Source organism: Scomber scombrus, chromosome 7 (genome assembly GCF_963691925.1).
Source record: "Scomber scombrus chromosome 7, fScoSco1.1, whole genome shotgun sequence".
Lineage (NCBI taxonomy): Eukaryota > Metazoa > Chordata > Actinopteri > Scombriformes > Scombridae > Scomber > Scomber scombrus.
Window position 1 is genome coordinate 5,594,806 of NC_084976.1, and position 18,954 is coordinate 5,613,759.

Genomic DNA, 18,954 nt, shown 5'->3' on the forward strand with positions numbered 1-18,954 from the left:
AAATAACCTGGGCTGGGTGCTGAAATACCTCGCAATTATCTGTTCAGAATGATTAATATGGACTCCAAACCCTGTGGGCTCTCTTGTATATGTGGATGATACAGATTAGCGTGGGCCAGGAGCCCAGAGGTCCTTCATTGTGTCCTAAACAGCCATGACTGTAACCTGGCTTGGATGATGGAGTGCTTCTGCCTGCCAGAGCTTTGGTTGGTTAAAAGTGCGTTGAGACCGTGTTGTTAAATGCACATTAAACTGAAATAACCTAGAAATGAGAAAATTGACCCATTATCTACTTGGGAAGGCGTAGAGGTCTACTAAAGAGATTACGGTTGGCTCTGTCTCAGAAGCAATTGGGCACACACCTGTGGAGAGCAGAGCAGTATGATATAATGACCTGCGACACCTTCATGCTCGAAAACGGTCCAACAACTGACATTGTCCTGGCTTGAAGGTGATACCGCAAACTGTATGTAACACACGTGTCCTGACAGGATATAAATCAACTGGTGATGGAGAAACAGGGAGGTCTAGATAGTGAGGTTCAAAAGCCAAGGCAGTCATCTCTCTGACCTGTGCTGACATGCTTATGACCCAGCTAAGGTGATTTGAAAAATCTGGCAAATCAGAACTAATATCCATTATCATATCAGTGGTGCAAGCATTGATTGCTAATGATGGGGTTCAATATGGGCGCAGGGCCCAGGAACGTCTTATCTCCCTTTCACCGTCTGGCTCGATCAGAGAAGGACGCACTTATACTGTAGGAACGTATCTACACGTGCATGTAGGCATACGGACTTGGAAACGCACAAAAACATACTCCGGTTCGCTGGATGCAACATGCTGGATCGGTAGAACATTGTTTCATTATCTCTTCAGACCGAGACAGGGGGAATTGCCTCCTGCTAAGTGGTCTCTTCCCAACAGAACGAGACCTCAGGCACGTACACAGTGCACGCTCGGAGCTGCTGACTCCATCACAGAGGTATGTGATCAAGGCAAGGAGGAGGAAATAAGAGAGAAAAATAAGGATTTAAGAGTGTGTGGGACATTGGAAAACAAAACAAACAAAAAAAACCCCCGAAACCTTTAGTCACAGCTTCAGTTTCATTGTGTTGCCGTATGTGCTTTCATAAATTAAGAGCCCGGAGCCAAATTACCCAATTTTGACTGGAACTTGACGTGGAGAAAGATTACCATAAGGATGCAGTGGAACATCGCCCAGTGGTTTTCCTCCACTAACAATGTGTTAATGTTTCTGTGAATTGATTCAGACACCGCAGGCAGAAAGAAAATGACTGACGGACTGAACTCCTCTGCTCTGTGAGTCAGAGTTGGGCCAACCCAGAGAGCCCATTCAACTGGTCCATCCAGTCTTTTGGTCCATCTGTCTGTCTATCTGCGTGTCTGTGTGTGTGTCTGTCTGCCTGTTAGTCTGTGGTTACCGCCGCAACAGCTGCCTGGAAAGACGATGACGCTGGGGTGATAATCCGAAAAATCACCCCTATAAGCAGAAGTGGTAACAGACAAAGTGTTAGTGGTATTGGTGGTAAAGACAGTGTGTGTGTGTGTGTGGGTGGGTGTGTGTATAGACTGTGTGTGTGTGTGTGTGTGTGTGTGTGTGTGTGTGTGTGTGTGTGTGTGTAGTGCAAGTGTATTGGGCCAGCAGGGTGACCTGGTGGTTACAGAGACCAATGATGTACCATTGAAACATGACATTAGGTAGGTTTCCCTCCAAATGTAGCACAAATGTTGCGCAATTATTAGAAGTTGATTCATTAAGACAAATGGATGGTGCTGCCAATTTTCCAGTCGGAGGTCATGAATCACTGCAGTAGAACAGGGCACAATAACATGGCATACTTAAAAGAGTGACAGTCAAAGCTTACACATTGAAAACCTGTGTAGAATACAAGATTGAAATATTATACGTGATGTTTCATATATAAAGCTGACTGAAGTTTAGCAAAAACCAGCATATTGTATATGTACATGTATTTAAATAGACTTGTACTAGACATACTCTACCTGCATCTGTAGTGGTCGATATTGAAGCTGCCAACTTTACATTTGATCTTCGTGTAAACATCTTGGACATCTACTGAGGCACTCAGGTCTTCAAGTTCACTGACGACACAGATTTCTGAAAGAAAATAACAGAAAATTATGTTTTTAGCATTTTCAGGTTATTACTGTAAGTGGACCACAGTGGAAAGACATACATTCATTAGGCAGCTTAATTGTGCGTGAATCCTCAGTTTGTAACACTGCAAATGCCATGAGTGTCTGCCTCTGTTTTTGTTTAAGCATGCCGCATGGCTTCCCTAGTACTTGGCAAACATTTAAAGAGTTGTACTGAAAAAGAGGGGAAAGAAGGCAAAAGATCTTGTCTGATGAATATGATGAATAAACGCCCTCAACCTTCCACAATGAGTAGAATTTGTGTGTGTGCGTGTGTTTGTGTGCGTGTGTTTACCCAATACTGAATGTTCATACAGACCTTCCTGGCAGTGTATTTATATAAATGCACTGCGTGCGCACTCCTCAGTACACCTTGTGTGCAAACAAACCCACCCACTGCCGGCAAAGTGAGTAAGCTTTATACTCTAGATGGACTGATTAACTTTGTATTGAGCCTGTGAGCTTAACTGTCTCTCTCATTGTTTCCACTGAGAAAGTCCCCCAGTCACAGTCTAGCTTGGGAAAATGGACTTCAAGCATGTGAAACTATGGTTGTTGTTGTTGTACTGTTGCCTTGTGGTGATTCGGAGAAACACAGAGGTTCCTAATGGCTTATTAATATTGAAACACAAGGCTTGTCAGCTTTATTGTGGATACTGTGTGGAAAGAACTCTCCCCGAGTTGTAAGATACTCAGAAAAACTCATAGTCTCCGTACGCAGTGTAGATATTGATGTATGAGCTGTAAACTCAACCTGAAAGAGTACTGGAAATCCTTAGTCCCTTCTCTTAAATGGTTCATCTTAAAAGAAGGAAAGTGTACCACTGATTTGTGTCTTAAGTAGAACCTCTGGAGAATCATGCTTGAATTTCTACCTCTAATCTTCCAACACATAATAGCATAACACTATACCCAAGAACCAATACCTCTAGAATGTTTTTCCATTTCTCTGGAGAGACGAGAATCTTATTTCCTTTTGCAGCTGAAAAACATATTACATCATAGCAGATTGTCTGCAGTCATCTCTGTGGTTCGCTTATCTCTTTGAGTGTATTTTGTGATATTAGGCATCTACTATTTGCATACATACAATTCTGCTAATATCCTATGTGCAAAATTGTTTTCAATAACAAGCCTAATGCATTGCATACAGAAAATCTGGTGTAAGTTCATCTTGCAACTCAGATGGCACGTATTAAGACAAAATCCAAAATAATGCCTAGTTAGGATGTCCCTAAGTCAAACCATCTCTGTGAGGTCCTCCAAAACATTCCGTTTCCACTATTAAAGACGTTAAGCTGGGTGATCTGGTTGGCAGATGCTAAATATTACAGGCACCAATTAAAGGTAAATCTAGCCTTTCATCGCCCCAGTAAATCTAAAGGGGACATGAGGCAGTTCGCTTGGGATTCATCACCCGTTTATTTATTTGTCTTTCCCTCCATCCCTCCTTCTCTCCAGCTGCTGCTGGAAAGCAGGGGGGGGGGGCGATCACTTTAAGTGTTGATACAACAAGACTGTTAAAACTGAATAGCTTCCTGCAATCTTTGACACTACATGCTGACAAATCTAGTCCTAGTCTACATTTGAAAGTGTACCGTATTGTCTTATTACACAGATTTATCAGAGATCAAATTTTATAACAGATAATAAAGCTTATTCGGACACAGTTATTGCCATTAATCACGCTATCCCAGTTATTATATTTATTCCACATTGCTTTTGCTGCTGACATGAACATAATGCGCAGAGACCTTACATCATGGGTTTAGAGCAGCAAATCAGATGTTTGAACACTGCTGTGTATTATCACTCAGCCACAGAGACACAAGGCTTGAATAATTAAAAAAAGACCAGTGAGTATTATATCATGGGTGTGGTACCTGTCTTTTTGGCAGTTGGGTCAGGAGCAAACAATTTGACAGTGACCTTGGGTAACATCCACTGCATCCAAAGGCTGACCTTCCCACTGGTGCCACCGATGCTGCTAGTCTTCTGCTCCAGAGTCACAGTGTCGGCGAATGGACTGTCGTCTCCGGCTGGCACAGAGTCACCCTAGGGAGCCAAAACAGGGTCTGTTTAAACAGGGTAGCAAGCCATGATGTGAGCCTCAAGATAAAGGCCTCAAATTTGACTTAGTAAGACGTGAGAACTGAAACACACCAACATAAGAAACGACACGTGCGAAGAACATGCACACAATTACAAAATTTGCCTTAAAACTGGCATATTTGTCTCGCATCTGTTAGTTTATGTATTTGTTTGTGTGTGTATCCAACCATGTGTTTGGTAAATGTGCAGGCATGTCGGAAAGTGTCGTCAATGCGCATGTAGCCATAATAAAGCAACCGCCCGCTTCTGAGTCTTTTTGCCGTATAGATGACATCAGTGTCTGGTGAGCAGAGCTACTCGGAGCTGAGCGATGTAGGGGGAAAAGGACCATTGTGTGGCTGTCACTGGTGTTAACCCCAAACTAAGCCACCAGCACCCACACGGCCTGCTTTCACTCAAGTGCACCGGGACACACACGTCTTGCAGCCTGGGAGAGAATGGGAAGTGAAGACCGGAGGCGGGGTGGTGGTGGTGGTGGTGGGGGGGGTGAGGTGGAGAGGCAAGCAGGATGCGGCAGAGGAGGCTGCCTTCTGTGAGCTCTCATCTCATTACTAGGGGTTTGGCAAGGCGCAGAGGATGACAGCACTGGGGACATTTTTTTATTTTTTATTCCTCTCTCTGTCTTCCTGATAAATCTGTTTTCCAAACATGTATCTGCCTTGCTGACTCGGAAAGTGAAAATCTTGCAAACAAACAATATGGCAATTTGCAGCATGGGGCATCGCAGGGTTTTCACTTTTTCCACAGCTCTTCCCATCGCAGCGCCGTAATGACAGATTGTGTCATGGTTATCGAGCCTGGCTGTGGTTGGTGAGGAGGTTATCAACTATCTCAATTAGAAAGCCCACAGCTGCTGGGCTGATTACAGTGTCTTAAAGAGGATCCAGATGAGGAAACTATGTCCTCCATTCCACAGCAGAGGGGGGAGGAGAAGGATGAGGGCCCCACGCTAATTTGCAAATTTAATTTAATCACGCAGTTGAGGGTGACTGACAACAGAGCTCAATAACAACAGATGACAATCATATAAATAAATTAAGGATTATGCCGATTTAAAAATAGATTCAACATTACAGTGTATGGGGGCCACTACCAACTGATGAGAAACATGTGCTCTGTGAACAGCATTTGCTCTTGGGATAAAAAAAAAGTGAACATATCTTTTCAGGCTTTTTTTCCCTAGGAAGTATTTAGATTTAAAATATATCAGATAAAAAATAAACAAATTGAGGAATGCACCAGAAGTACAAGGATGAATTTAGGCCCCAAGCTCTGTACGCAGGGGAATTACAGTCCTATGTTATATCATATGGCTGTATCTATATACAGTATATAAGAAAATATACAGCTTCATACCCCTTAATGTGATGAACTTAAAAACTGTACATATCAATAGAGATACCACAAGTATAACAACATTGAATCACGTGCGTGTGTGTGTCTATGTGTATGTAATAACATTGACTGGCAGTGAGTAATATGAGCTCAGTAGTAATGGTGTTCAGTCAGTCTCAATGAGAGATATTCTAGTGTCAACTGCCATTTGGGGACTAATTATTGTTGAGCTGGAGTCAAAACATAGCACTCTGCGAGTGTGTGTCTGTGTGTGTGTGTGTGTGTCTGTGTGTCTGTGTGTGTGGTTAGAACTGTTTAGTTTACAGTTCTGGCCAGTCGGTAGGATTAGGCTCTGTAATGTCATGTGTGGAAACAGGAGCCAGCCGCTGGCGCTGTGGGAAGTTCAGACCACTGTGTACTGTAGCGTGGTTACGCTGGAGCATCGGACACCCGACTACCCCTGCTTCCCAGCCAGAACCACCGCTGTCACTTTTAAACTCTCAATCTCAAACAGGCTGATTTTGCTGGAGTACGAATAAAAACAAATTAGAAATGGAATGACATTGCAGCATTTTTTTGAGTTACACAATTGTTTTTAAATCAATTTTAAATCTCAACTGAAGGACTTCGCCAAATGTGAACAGCTTCAAACATAAGAAAACAAACAAAAGCATATTAAGTGCATTTGATTTAAACTGTTATGTCAAAATCCAAGATATCTAATTTTTTTTTGGAAAAGCAAAACAAAGACATTCAAGACATTTTAATGGGTATCTGGAATCCGAGATCAAATTAAACATTTAAATTAAAGAAACAAAGTTCTCACCAGATTCTGAAAATTTTGCAATTTTTCAGAATCAATCACATGGAAATGCGTAAAACAGGACATCATATTTAGAGTAATGGTGTTTTTTTTAAGCAGATGGGATCAAAAAGTAAGAGCAAAAGAAAAAAAGACTGCATATTAAAGGGAAGGTCATCAATGTTTGTATTAAAGTCATGAAAAAATACAAACAGAATTATCTTCAGACATTGTTAAGATGATACTCTGAAAGTGTTTTCATCATTTGCCAAAGTTGAAGTTGTTGTTTTTATCATTGTATAAAAAAACGCCCCCGCTCCTCTCAGCAAGGTGAGGGCCTTGAAAAACAGATGTGGTGGTTTTGGTGTTGGTAGAGGTGGGCTCTGCCACGTTCCTGAGCTGCCAGATTGGGGCCCCAAACACTCACACACACACACACAGAGACACACACGTTCTAAGAGGGAGCTATTTTCCCACACCTCTACAAGCCAAGTTGTAAAGTATACAGTTTAATTCCTAGGCCTCTGTGCTATAAACGGGCTGAGGATCCGGGTTTATTTTCTCTGCAGAGTTTGTCTTTGCTCATCAGAGAGACCCAAACACTGGAAGACAACAGCAGGCTGGGAAGTGTCAGAGAAAGATGGAGGAAAGGACAGACGGCGAGGGAAGACAGGAAAGAGAGAAGGGTTTAGACACAGGTGGAGGAATACAAATAAAATAAAAAAGTTGAGAGATAAAAGATTAAAGAAGGAAATGATAGAGGGAGAGAGTGGGGGATAAGAGAGATGTAGTAAGAGGAGAAGGAAGTGAAGTGGGAGAGATGCAATAACACAAAGATGGAGGGATGGGCGGAGGAAAAAGAAAGAATGAAAAGATAAATATTGACAGAGATGGAGGAAGCACAAAAACAGAATGGGAGCTTTACACGTGGCAGTTCCCATCAGGTTCTGACATCATTTCTTATTCCTTTATATAAATGAAATGTCATGGCGGGAGTCATTATCGCTGGTGGTAGTCAGGTTTTGGTTTCGGGCTACGGTCAGATTCAAATGTTGGAATTAACATAAGAGGAAAATTATTATAATTATAATTAAAGGGTATAAGTGGAGAAACCAGAAGAAGGAAAGAAATACTAAGGGAAACCCTGTTTAATAAATACCATGTTATACTAATTTAAATATACAAGCAGAAGACATTTATATGAAACTGTCAGATTATTTCTTTAATTCTACAGCGGACGGGGGAGTAAAAGTTTTGGAAGGGGCTGTTGGTAAAGGGTGTGCTCATGTGCTGTAGTGTGTGGATGCAGTTGAGGAACCAGAGCAGGGAGCAGGAGGGTGGGGGCAGCGTGGTTGTTGGGGGGGAGAGAGAGACTGCTGCCACTACTGCTGAGACTTATCAAAACAGCTCCTACATTCTTGCTCAATCACCCAGCCTCCCACAGGACTAAACACTTCTACCAGTGTTTGTACTTAGGTAAACAGTGACAAGTGGGCTGTCAGGGGCCTCTGTGGCCTTGTTATAGACGCTCTATACCATAAGGCCTTCACTGCCGTACTGAACTGCTGCCACTTCCACGGGTCCGCAAATGACGCACACGCATGTTGATCGCACGGAAACAAATGCAGACACAAATGCACAGTGACATATGAAACACTTTTTTTTTTCTGTGTGTATATGTGCTCACGCAGACATACTTTATTGCCTCTCAGGGTGGTATGATGGTGTTGCTGTGGTCTCAGGGGGCCCTTGCATTGCTGACAGGGCCTTGTGGTCAAAGAGCCTTAAACCCTGGGCTACTTGCCACTGCTTTACAACACAAACACTCTTCGAAACCATTATTTTTCATGCATCGAATTTTTCTCTTACGAACACACGCATACTACACACAGGACCCCTGGAGGCAAAGTTCCCGAGGCCATGGATCCCGAGTTAGTCACTGTTGCTGCTACTGTTCTAGACAGGAGGGGGAAAAAAAAAAAGCACTGCCACATTGTTTCAGCCTGAGATAAGCATCACCTAGGAACGAGAGGAGAAATAACACTCAACATTTGTTGTCGTCCCCCAAAAACTCTGACTATAATTTTTCCACTGGCTTTGCACATGCCTGCACGCACTGCTGCACTTCATACTTCGCTCTCTGGGTTTGATATTTTATCGGAACGAAAAATGTAAATACAGGTTATTGTTTTCCCCAAATTAAGAGGCAGGTTTATACTCAATCAAGGACCAGCTTACACGAATCAAACAGAGCTCTCCGTCTATCGGGAGTATCTGCCCTGGGTAAGAAGAAATAATGTAAGAAACACGAGCGCTGATGTGATTTTTCCCAACTCTGAAAATACTCTCCAAACAAAACAGTTTTTTTTAGACAAATTGCATGTGTTCGTACTGACTCAACAACTCAAAACAATAAAAAATACAATATTTGTTCTTAAAATCATAAATCAGCAGCTGAACTATGTATACAACAAAGGCTTAAATAGCATGTGTTATTGCATGACTCATAGCACCTTAGTGCTATGAGTGCTGGCAGGGTATAGTAAGAGTAACGTCTCTTATTAATCAAATAGCACAATATGAAAGGAGCGATGCCAGAAGCACACATTAGTAATGACAAATAAAGTTCATAAGTGGCTGATACTGTGCTGTGTGACATAAAGGAGCAATAACAGCACATAGATGAATCAATAAGTACACAAATGAACAGATGAAATAGTGAACCATTCCAAAGCAAGAGTAACATAAGTCCAATTACATGATCCATTCGTAGTTATGGTGCAACGTGTTGGCCTGCAGATGTATAAAACCTTCAGCTCAAATGTGCAGAGTCATCATTTTCATCTAATCCCAGACTTGCCTCCATACAAATAATCAAGAAACAATGAAAGAATAGAAACAGGCCAAAACCTCTGAGACAAAAAGAAATGTGTAGCTGAGTGCAACAAACCTCGGTGGGGGAGCCAAAATCTGCAGAGGGGCTGCAGGTGCTGGTGTCCGGGAGGGCGGTGCCAGCACTGCTGCGCACTGGGGAGGACGGAGCAGCACCGGCAGGGGGTTCTGGGATGTTGGAAGTCTGACGCAGGATGCCATGCCTCTGGAGGCGAGCCCACGTGGAGGTCCAACTGAGCAGGAGCTCGTACAACAGCTGAACCTGGAGCGTGGCAGAGGCAAAGAAGAAACTTACTGTACTTTAAGTCACACTGATGGATAAGTATTTAAGAATTGCATACTTCATATTTATTAGGATTAAAATCAAAAGATCATAGTTCTTGGAAAAATATATAATGTAAGAGAAAACTTTGAAGCAGAATTCTCGTGTCAGTTCTTGTTTTTCTTTCTTGTTAAAGAACAAGTGATTCATATACAAAGCTACTATATCTCATCATCCACAAATAAGACATAGCCTTGCAACCCAAAATTGACCGTGGCAACCCAGCTGGACACGCTTTAAATAAATGTCTCCTGTGCCAACTGAGTGACTTAAAAGATAAACCTAACACACCATGAGTAGTCTTAATAACCAGATTCAAATGTGTTTTAGCCAAGGTCTGACTCAAACAGCTGCATTGGGGAGTTTTCATGCAGTTCTGACTTGTGAGGCCATTACCATGATTTGGCTTGGCAGCTCTGTAGTTATGTGACACTAAACCTAGTTAAAGCTGAGAGAGAATGAAAGAGAGGAGGAAGAAATATTAGCCAGAAATGGACGACTATCCATTTCCATGTCTTTCTCCAACTTAACGCTCTTTTAGACTTTGCACTCCGTCATTCTGAGAGGCCTCATTTCACAAAAGTGATGTAAAAACTTTTGCGTTCATGTTCCTGCTCGGCGTGCAATCATTGCAGAGGGACAGCATGCTAGCACACGTGCTCCACTGTACAAATTTGTTATCCATAACAACAGAAATCGCAAAGAAACCTACACAGGAAAGTTGTGTTGTGTCATCAATTTCCCCTGAAAAACTCACCGCGGTTAGGAAAAACTGAAGGTTTGGCGTCAAGCGTGCTCAACTATTTATCATGTGCTCACATGAAAAGGGGCCTTAGCTTTAAACAACAACAAAGCCAAAAACAAGAGTGGAAAACATGAGGGGAAGGCAGGGGAATGTGATGTGATGCTTTCAGTTATTCATGCATTCACTCAGTGTTCTTTAGAGGAGAGAGAGAAAGAGAGAGAGAGAGGGAAAGAAAGGGAGAAATGCGACGCTCTTTCACAGTGAGCTAATTTCTGGATTTCAAATGCTTCGCTTCTGCAGCCAACAAATCCCCCCCCTCCCCCTCCTCCCCGACCACCCTACCACTGAGGGTCCCTCAAAAGTGAAGGTGCACAGACACACGAACACACACACACGCACGCAAACACGCACGCACGCAAAACAGCCTTCCTCCAAACACATTTTTAATCTCTGCTGCTCACTCGCACACATGCACGCCTGTTAGCACACACATTACAGGGAGGCCTTCCATAAATAAGCATAAATCAAATGAAAAGCAGCACAATACATTACAGCTGGGCCATTTCAAACATGTCCAGGAAGAGCTGCTAACGCCGATCCAGCAGCCGTCCAGGGACAGGGCCAACAGCTGTCTGCCATACTCAAACCAAACTGCACTGCAGGCAAGGAGAGGTACGGCTCCACGCTCCCTTCTCCCTTCTCTGAGAGTCTGGTGCCTGGAAGTCCAACCAAGCACAACAAGGCCTACTGCACTCAGTAGCAGATGTGGAGGAAGAGAGGGAAGAATGTCGAGTTCAGGAGAAAAAGGCAAAGGGTGAGAACAAGGAGGGTGAGGTGAAGGATAGGTGACGGGGTTGTTAAGTGACCTCTGTTTATAGCAGAGCATGGAGCTGAGTCTTATGATGAGACTTTTAGCACCCTCACCGTCACCGAATTCCTTTCATCCACCCTTTATATTTATCTTAGTCTTTCTTCCCCAACCCCACCACTCTGTCCTTCTTTTCACATCACCTTCATCTCTCTCTCTCTCTCTCTCCCTTCTCTCATTTGCTCCACTCTATGTTTATACCCTGCTCATGATATCCCAGCTTAGTGGAAAGTAGGGTCAGTTAGTTCAGATCAGCTACTGCTCGTCTGGCCAGTGGGCAGGTTGGGCCACACACTCGTACAAACACTCTCACGCTTACAGTTGTGGAAGTGAGCAGAACATTTGGAGGGCCGGGTTCTCCAAAGACCTGTCATCTGTAGATCAGGAGGCCTGCTAGGCTGCAGTAGTACAAACTGGAGACTGAACAGAGGCTGCCACAGCCATTCATAAAAACACACAGATGAAAGACGGGAGAGCATGCAGATGGTGAGTGTTCTTGTGCCTTTATCTAAGCACAGTTTATATAGGAACTTCACAAAACTGACATGTTGTAGTGTATGTGTGGTAAGTGTGTACATGTGCACAGATACGTGTGTGTTGTGTATGTTATTTGAAAAGTTGTGCAGTTATGTGTCAAAGGTAAGAGACAACTTTTCGAGGTGTGAGTGAATGTGGGGCTGCGGATTTCAAGGTGGTCCTGATAAGGTCAAAGTCCTGCAGCTAACCTTTGACTGTTGCTACTAACTCCATCCTTCAAACCCACATACATCATTCACACTGACACACTCACACAGACTTAGATTAGAGACACATTTACTACACTACAGGCACACATATGCAAGTTTGATGTGATCACTATTACATGAATGGTTTGTTTACAGCTTAACATTAATAACACATTTATGACTCTCATTAGTATAATAGTGAATGTTGCTGTTGGACAATTCCAACAGTCACTGCCACGTACTGTGACCATGACTCTATTCAAACAACAGAAGAACTTTTTACACTCTGTAACCAGAACTGATAGTGAGTAACTCTACTGCTACAAGGTGTGTGTCTGTGTATGGGCTCTGTCATAAGCCACTGTCAGGGCCAAATTTCAGACGTAGGACCAGTTAATTAGGGACAGCTTGTGAAATTAGGGACAAAACCATGTCTTCAATTAGGAAAAGACTGATTTTTGGTTCAGTGGTTAATGTCCCCGAAAGTGTTTGTGTTTGTGTGTCTGTGTGTGTGTGTGTGTGTGTGTGTGTGTGTGTGTGTGTGTGTGTGTGTGCGTGCGTGCGTCCGTGTCCTGCTCTGTTCCAGGATGTGACAGTTCACTTTGAGAGTTCTGTCTTGAGATGAAATGAACATGTTTTGGAAACATGCATCAAAGATGAGCAACTATATTCGCTCATTCATTTCATGTGTGAGCAGGCTAATGTGTCACTGAAGGCACCAGTCTCTTTTTTACTCGCACTCTTTTACTCCTACTTATTCCTCATTTAGTTCCCTTAGCTCCTTTTCTCACCCTTTCAAAGACATTAAACCCGCCTCTAATATTACCTACAGTTATACCCATATATTTTCTGAGACTCTCAAATTCATTGTAGCATATGTACACTACCAGAGACAAAATCACACAAGTGTACATGCATTTCTTGCTTTTTAACATTAAAACCACAAATCCCATGATAAAAATCCTGTTTGATCCCAGTTTCAAATCCCTATTTAGACACGCAATATGTAACACTGATGGTTTCATCTCTCTGTCTGAGTGATGGCTTTTTGTCGTTCATATATTAGTGAGAAAGTTAAATATGCAATGAATGACAGGGCATTTGTTCATAAGAGTCGATGACTGAGATAATTCATGTATTACAGTTATGTTAATGGGCCCTCTGTGCAGGTTTAACCGTGTGCTGTTGTAGTCTTTGCATTACTCTGACAGCATTCAGTTCAGAAAGTGATATGAAAATGTTTGGTCTGACTCAGTAAGATTTTTTTTAACTGAAAGTAACTCGGGCACTTATTCAGTAATGAGATCGACATGTTAAATTGCCATCACATTAATGTAATAAGTTGCATGTCTGAAAGGGGCTCAAGAATACCTTCGTTTGTGCCATGAGGTAATCCATTGCATATTTTGGAAAATCTGATTTAATGTCATAAAAATGCAGTGTGGAGGCCAATCTTTCACTCTTCTTTATGTACGTATGATTAGATTTGGTACAACTTGTATTGTCATTGCACACAGTAAGAATCAGTAGAAATAAATACAGGTTTGCGTTACACCAGATGAGTGTTATATACAAAATAAAAACACATTACAAAACCATAAAGAAAATGTAAAGCAGCTATATCAGTATGTTACCATATATACTTAATATGATGTAAATATGAACAGAATCAGATAAATAGCATGTACAATAGAAATGTCTGGTTATATTACATGCAGTATAAACATTAATCAAGTATGTACAGAGTTAATTATATGAATCTCTCAAAATGACATGCAGCTCCACCACCCAAACTCCTCCCTTTCTCTACACCCCTCAGCATGCCTTCTCATCTAACTGTGTTGGCGGTACTCATGGGGCAGCAACTGTGCAGCACACTGACATCCCCATATACATTCCCACAAATGGCAATGCTAATTAGAAAGAGGACTAAGTAGTGTGAGGTCCCTTTTGTTCTGGAGGGGTGGGGTTGCTCTGGCAGCACTTCTTGGCTGCTGCATGGCTTGCATTGGTATTAGCTTATAACCCCCCTCGAGTCAGAAATTTACACAGAGGAAGGAGGGAAAGAGGGGAGGTGAACAGATGGGACACAAGAGCAGAGAAATCACAGTTGAAAGAAAAGAGAAGAGAAGAGAAGAGAAGAGAAGAGAAGAGAAGAGAAGAGAAGAGAAGAGAAGAGAAAAGAAGAGAAGAGAAGAGAAGAGAAGAGAAAAGAAGAGAAGAGAAGAGAAGTTTTCATTGGACCCAAAAACTAATAATGACTCCTCATATAATCGCAATAAGCCTTCCCAGCTTTGCCAGACACAGGCACTCCATTTGAAAAGAAGAACAGAGAAAAATAAAATAAAAAGAAACTTTCCCTCAATAAACGACCAGCTCTCCTCTTCATCTCTGGGAAAGTTTTCACCACCAACAGATTAAGGCCTTTCATTTGGTTTCTGGTACCAATTCCCCTCAATATCACCATGGCTCATCACTGTGGTCGGAGACATTTAACAGTGAGACCACTCGAAAGGTCGTCCCAATTAAGTGTTTAGAGAGGAGCCTAATTCAATAGAGCTAATTCAATTGAGAAAAAACAAAACATGTGTAATGGTACATGTAGATGTCATTATATCGCTGTAACAGCAAAATGAAAAACAACACAGAGAACTAACCGGGAGACAAACATGTTCCGTTTCCAATCTGTCTATATTCATCATGCTCTCCCCAAAACATAATAACACCCTGTAAAACAATGATGATGATGAGCTTACGGTTCCCTGCTCTCCTTCACACAGACCCGAAAATGTCTGACCAAAACAAACAAAGCAACACTCTCTTGTTTATACTTCCATTTTCATGACAATCATACGAGGTAAGAAGATGAGGCACTTTGTTTATCGGAGTCAATCTATATCAGAGCAATGTTGCGGAGGCAGGCAGTTCCTGCCAGGGTTCATATTTCAGGAAAGTTTATAAGAGGATGATTAGTATAAATATACATGTAATTGTGATGACTACTTTGTGAGATGCAGATCTGTCTGACTGACCTGAGGGTTGGAGCACTTGACGTGGACGGGCTGCAGATCAACGTGGAGGCAGACTACAAAGGAGTGTCTTCCTTCAGAACAGCTCTGCAGCTTATGGGATGTGACGGCCAGTGTGGACGTACAGCCCATAGGCTCCAGCAGGCTCAGGCTTCGCTGCTGGCCCAGCAGAGTGTACGCGCTGAATTGAGTCAGGCTTATTGTCCATGGGAAGGCATCACCTGGTGGTCAATAGAAGAGAGGGAAAAGAGGGCCATGTGAAAAAATGTGGGAATGGAATGAAACTGTGGGAGAAATGTACAATAGAGAGATATTGGCAGAGATTAAGAGTAGGGAGGATGTGAAGAGACTGAGCAAGAAAGTGAGCAAGCCAAATATTTGTGAAGTTGAGAGGAAGACAAAGAGAGGCAGTAAATTAAAACATCAGGAATAGAAATCATTGTAACAACTCCATTATGACTTCCACTTACCTTTACAATCATAGTCAATTTAAACGAACCAGAAAGTGTCCCAAAAAGGACCTCATACACCCAGTAAAGCATTGTGAAATCTGTGGGTCTGAGACAATATGCCACACTGTGAGCACTTGAACTGTCAACTTGCCGACCCTGGTAGGACCATCTGACGGAAGGGTAAGTTGTTGGCTAGCACAGGGCCATGAAGAGTACATTTCCAACGCACCGTGGGCAGGATGCTTTGATCCAGGGCATTACAAATGAGAGATGAAGAGCTTTTCAAAGCGTAGGAATGAATTACTAAAACCATGGGTTGTTAATTTTAACGGCAACATTGACAAGGCTGCTGATGTCACTGTTTTTGCTGTCGTTTTTCTTTCTTCTCCGTTTTTGAAATCCGTATGCCCAATTCTGATGTCATTGGAGAGCTGGGAGAAAAAAAAGGAGGGTCCCCCCTATTTTTCTTCTTCTAAAGAGAAAACACTACTCAACTGTCTGGGTGTTGCTTATGTCAACTCTACCAGGTGTGCACACCACATGTGCAAGATCTATCTCTCAAAGTTGCTCTACTTAAGTTTGTTTGTCTTTTGTCATGGTAAATGAGTAGTAGTCGGTCAAAGGTTTGCTCAGTGTTGAAAAGGCTGTAATGATGATGAATTCCCATTATGTAGCCCATTACTATTATGAAACCATCTATTTCAATTATTAATAAAAGCAAATTCATTTTTAATTCTGTAGATTTTGTCCACCCATTGAATATACTTACTAATACTCCCATTTTTAACCTATGAACCTATCACCATCATTGTTTTCTATACTCTAACATTTTTTTCTTATTTAAACCTTCAAATCAGTCTTTTAGACGTTGGGTCAGTTGGTGTTCCCAGTGTGTGTTCTCCTGCCAGCATTTTAATCATAGTCATTTAAGTTGAGATTTCATAAGATACATACAGCATGAAAACCTACCTTCCTCCAAGATGGGCTTGGAGACCACAAAGGGGAGCTCCTGCAGTGGTTCCATGTACTTGTGCCCAGCACTGAGGACACTGATCTGGGGCAGGCAGACTACTAGAGTCCCGGGCATGGAAGCCTGGTTGTGGTACCAGCTACGCACAGTGCCAGGAATATCACCGCAGATGATGGTGCTCGGGGAGGGGAGGCTGTCATTGGGCAGGAACACACAACACGGCTGCACCTCCAACTGGACAGGGGAGTAAAAAATAAATGACCCATGAAATCATCTTAATTAATTCAGTGTCATTTGATCATTGATCACCATCTGCCTCTGGCTCCTTAAATTGTTTTCAATGAGCTGTCCATGAGCAAAGTGCTCAAGGAGCACTGCTTTGTGCCAATATTAGATGCCTTTGGTTGCAGTGGAAAGGACCTAATAAAGACCGTGTGCACAATGCTGGGTGTTGCTGGAAAAGACTAAACATGCTTAATAAACCTTTCCTTGATTTATAAATGGAAACAGTCCATCCCACATTAAGTCATACATGCTGTTCTCCTGATGCTAATGATAAACTAAACTTTGTCTGTTATATGACCACTACTGTCTATGTTCTATTATTGTGTATTTAAGTGTCATAACTGCTTTGCACAGTGGGATTTTCCTTCAAATAACTTTACAAAATATAATTTGAGATTCTGAATCTCAATTTAAAGGATCAGTGTGCAAGATTTAATGCCATCTAGCAGTTTCGTAACATTAAAAATATAGTTATTTACCACGGTCACTTTCAAAGTGGTGAAATGAAGCTAATGAAGCTAATATTAGCGTGACAGCACCACTGTAGACACTGTTGCTGCCTCCACCATTGCTGTTTATGTTGATAGGCTACAGTGGGATGTTCTAGACAGTTCCACTCCTGTTAGGTATCAAAATGTTGTACTGAATGACTACTGAAGATTTATTTATTTATTTTTTTTATACTCACTAGTCACAATGCAATTTGGTCAATGCCATAAAAGTATTGAAGTTTGGTACTCAGCCCTATGAAATACTATATTCCATTTTTGCCAAGTCCATTGCGCTAGACGCCACTGAATTCTACATAGTGCACCTTTAACACCATTTAAAATTTGAAATTCTATATCAAGCAACTAGAACAGCTTTTACAGCTTCAGGCACTTTTGACAGTTTATTCTTGAACTAAGGGTTTGAGACCCATTTCAGCTGCACTGTGTTACACATATTTCTGTTTAGTCTGAAAAAGCCAATTTTACTAGCCATTAGGTCAGTAACCAGTAGCCAGTTTGGGGTTAGAGTGTGAACAGCGTTAAACCTGTCTGGGCTTTAATGTTTCTTTGTCTTTTTCCATTACACTTGCACAGATTTAAAAGGCCAGTTAACAGAAGGGAGAGGAGTACAGGGTCTGGGGGCAGACAGCAGGTGCTGTCAGATACTGTGTGTGTGTGTGTGTGTGTGTGTGTGTGTGTGTGTGTGTGTGTGTGTGTGTGTGTGTGTGTGTGTGTGTGTGTGTGTGTGTGTGTGTGTGTGTTTGTGTGTGTGTGTGTGTGTGTGTTCAGTTTAGGTTAAGGGCTGGAGTTAGTTATATTAGTTTCGATGGAATGCATAATCTTCATGAGAGTCCTCACAGTTATAGAAGTACTGTGTGTGTCTGTCAGTGAGTGAATGTTTGGTACTCGGAGTATATAAAAAAAACTCTATTTCCACTGGGGGCTATGATAGTGATATTGTAGTAAATGTTCAGTGTAAAATACACAAACAAATCCAAATTGCATACACACTCAAGCTTAAGTCATCTCCTAATAATACACACACACACACACACACACACACAAACACACACACACACACACACACACACACACACACACACACACACACACACACACACACACACACACACACACACACACACACACTTGTTGGAATGGACAGGCCTGTGTGCGGAGGCCAGTTGTCCCAGCTTTGACGTGAGTCGAAAGAAAGATGGCAAGAACCGCAGAAACAGACAAAAAAACAGAGAGAGAGATGGAGAATAGGAGAGAAAGAGAAGGCGAGAAAGACGGAGAGATACGGTTACACATTCATCTCACGCCGCTTCCTCTTTTGATTACTCTTCAAAGGGGGGTTTGAAATCGGAACACTTTTGCACACTGACACATAAGGCTTTGGCCTTTTTAAGAGCCGGCACGCAGGAAGAAAATCCATTGACACTGCCTGGTCTGCTGCAGATCTTAGCGGGGTTAAGCTGTAAAGCAGGCAGACACACGGAAACCGGCGGGTTTAACACTGTGACTCTGGTCTGCACCTTGAGCTCACTGCCTGAAGCTAATGCACTCCTTCTGGACATCTTGGTTTACTCAAACACATTACACATTTCTTCTTATTCTTCTTCTTCTTGGGCTAATTCTAATCATCAAAAAATATTTATTGAAATATGGTATTGGCTGATACAACAATAGGTGCGTCACTACGAGGAACATGAAAGCACATAAGGAAACCCAGGAACAATGAT

The 18,954-nt window shown here is 42.2% G+C and overlaps 1 protein-coding gene across 3 annotated transcripts in view; it reads right to left on the reverse strand.

Annotated features, from left to right (window-relative positions):
* Positions 1–18,954, reverse strand: part of LOC133984086 (intermembrane lipid transfer protein VPS13B-like) — a 325,432-nt gene that overhangs the window by 142,149 nt on the left and 164,329 nt on the right. For all 3 annotated transcript variants that reach the window (XM_062423340.1, XM_062423339.1, XM_062423341.1), the window contains exons 23-27: positions 16,433–16,667; positions 15,015–15,232; positions 9,381–9,584; positions 4,065–4,236; positions 2,029–2,143 (exon numbers count right to left, since the gene is read on the reverse strand). In XM_062423340.1, the coding sequence (XP_062279324.1) occupies positions 2,029–2,143; positions 4,065–4,236; positions 9,381–9,584; positions 15,015–15,232; positions 16,433–16,667 (944 nt within the window). The remainder of the gene's footprint in view (positions 1–2,028; positions 2,144–4,064; positions 4,237–9,380; positions 9,585–15,014; positions 15,233–16,432; positions 16,668–18,954) is intronic.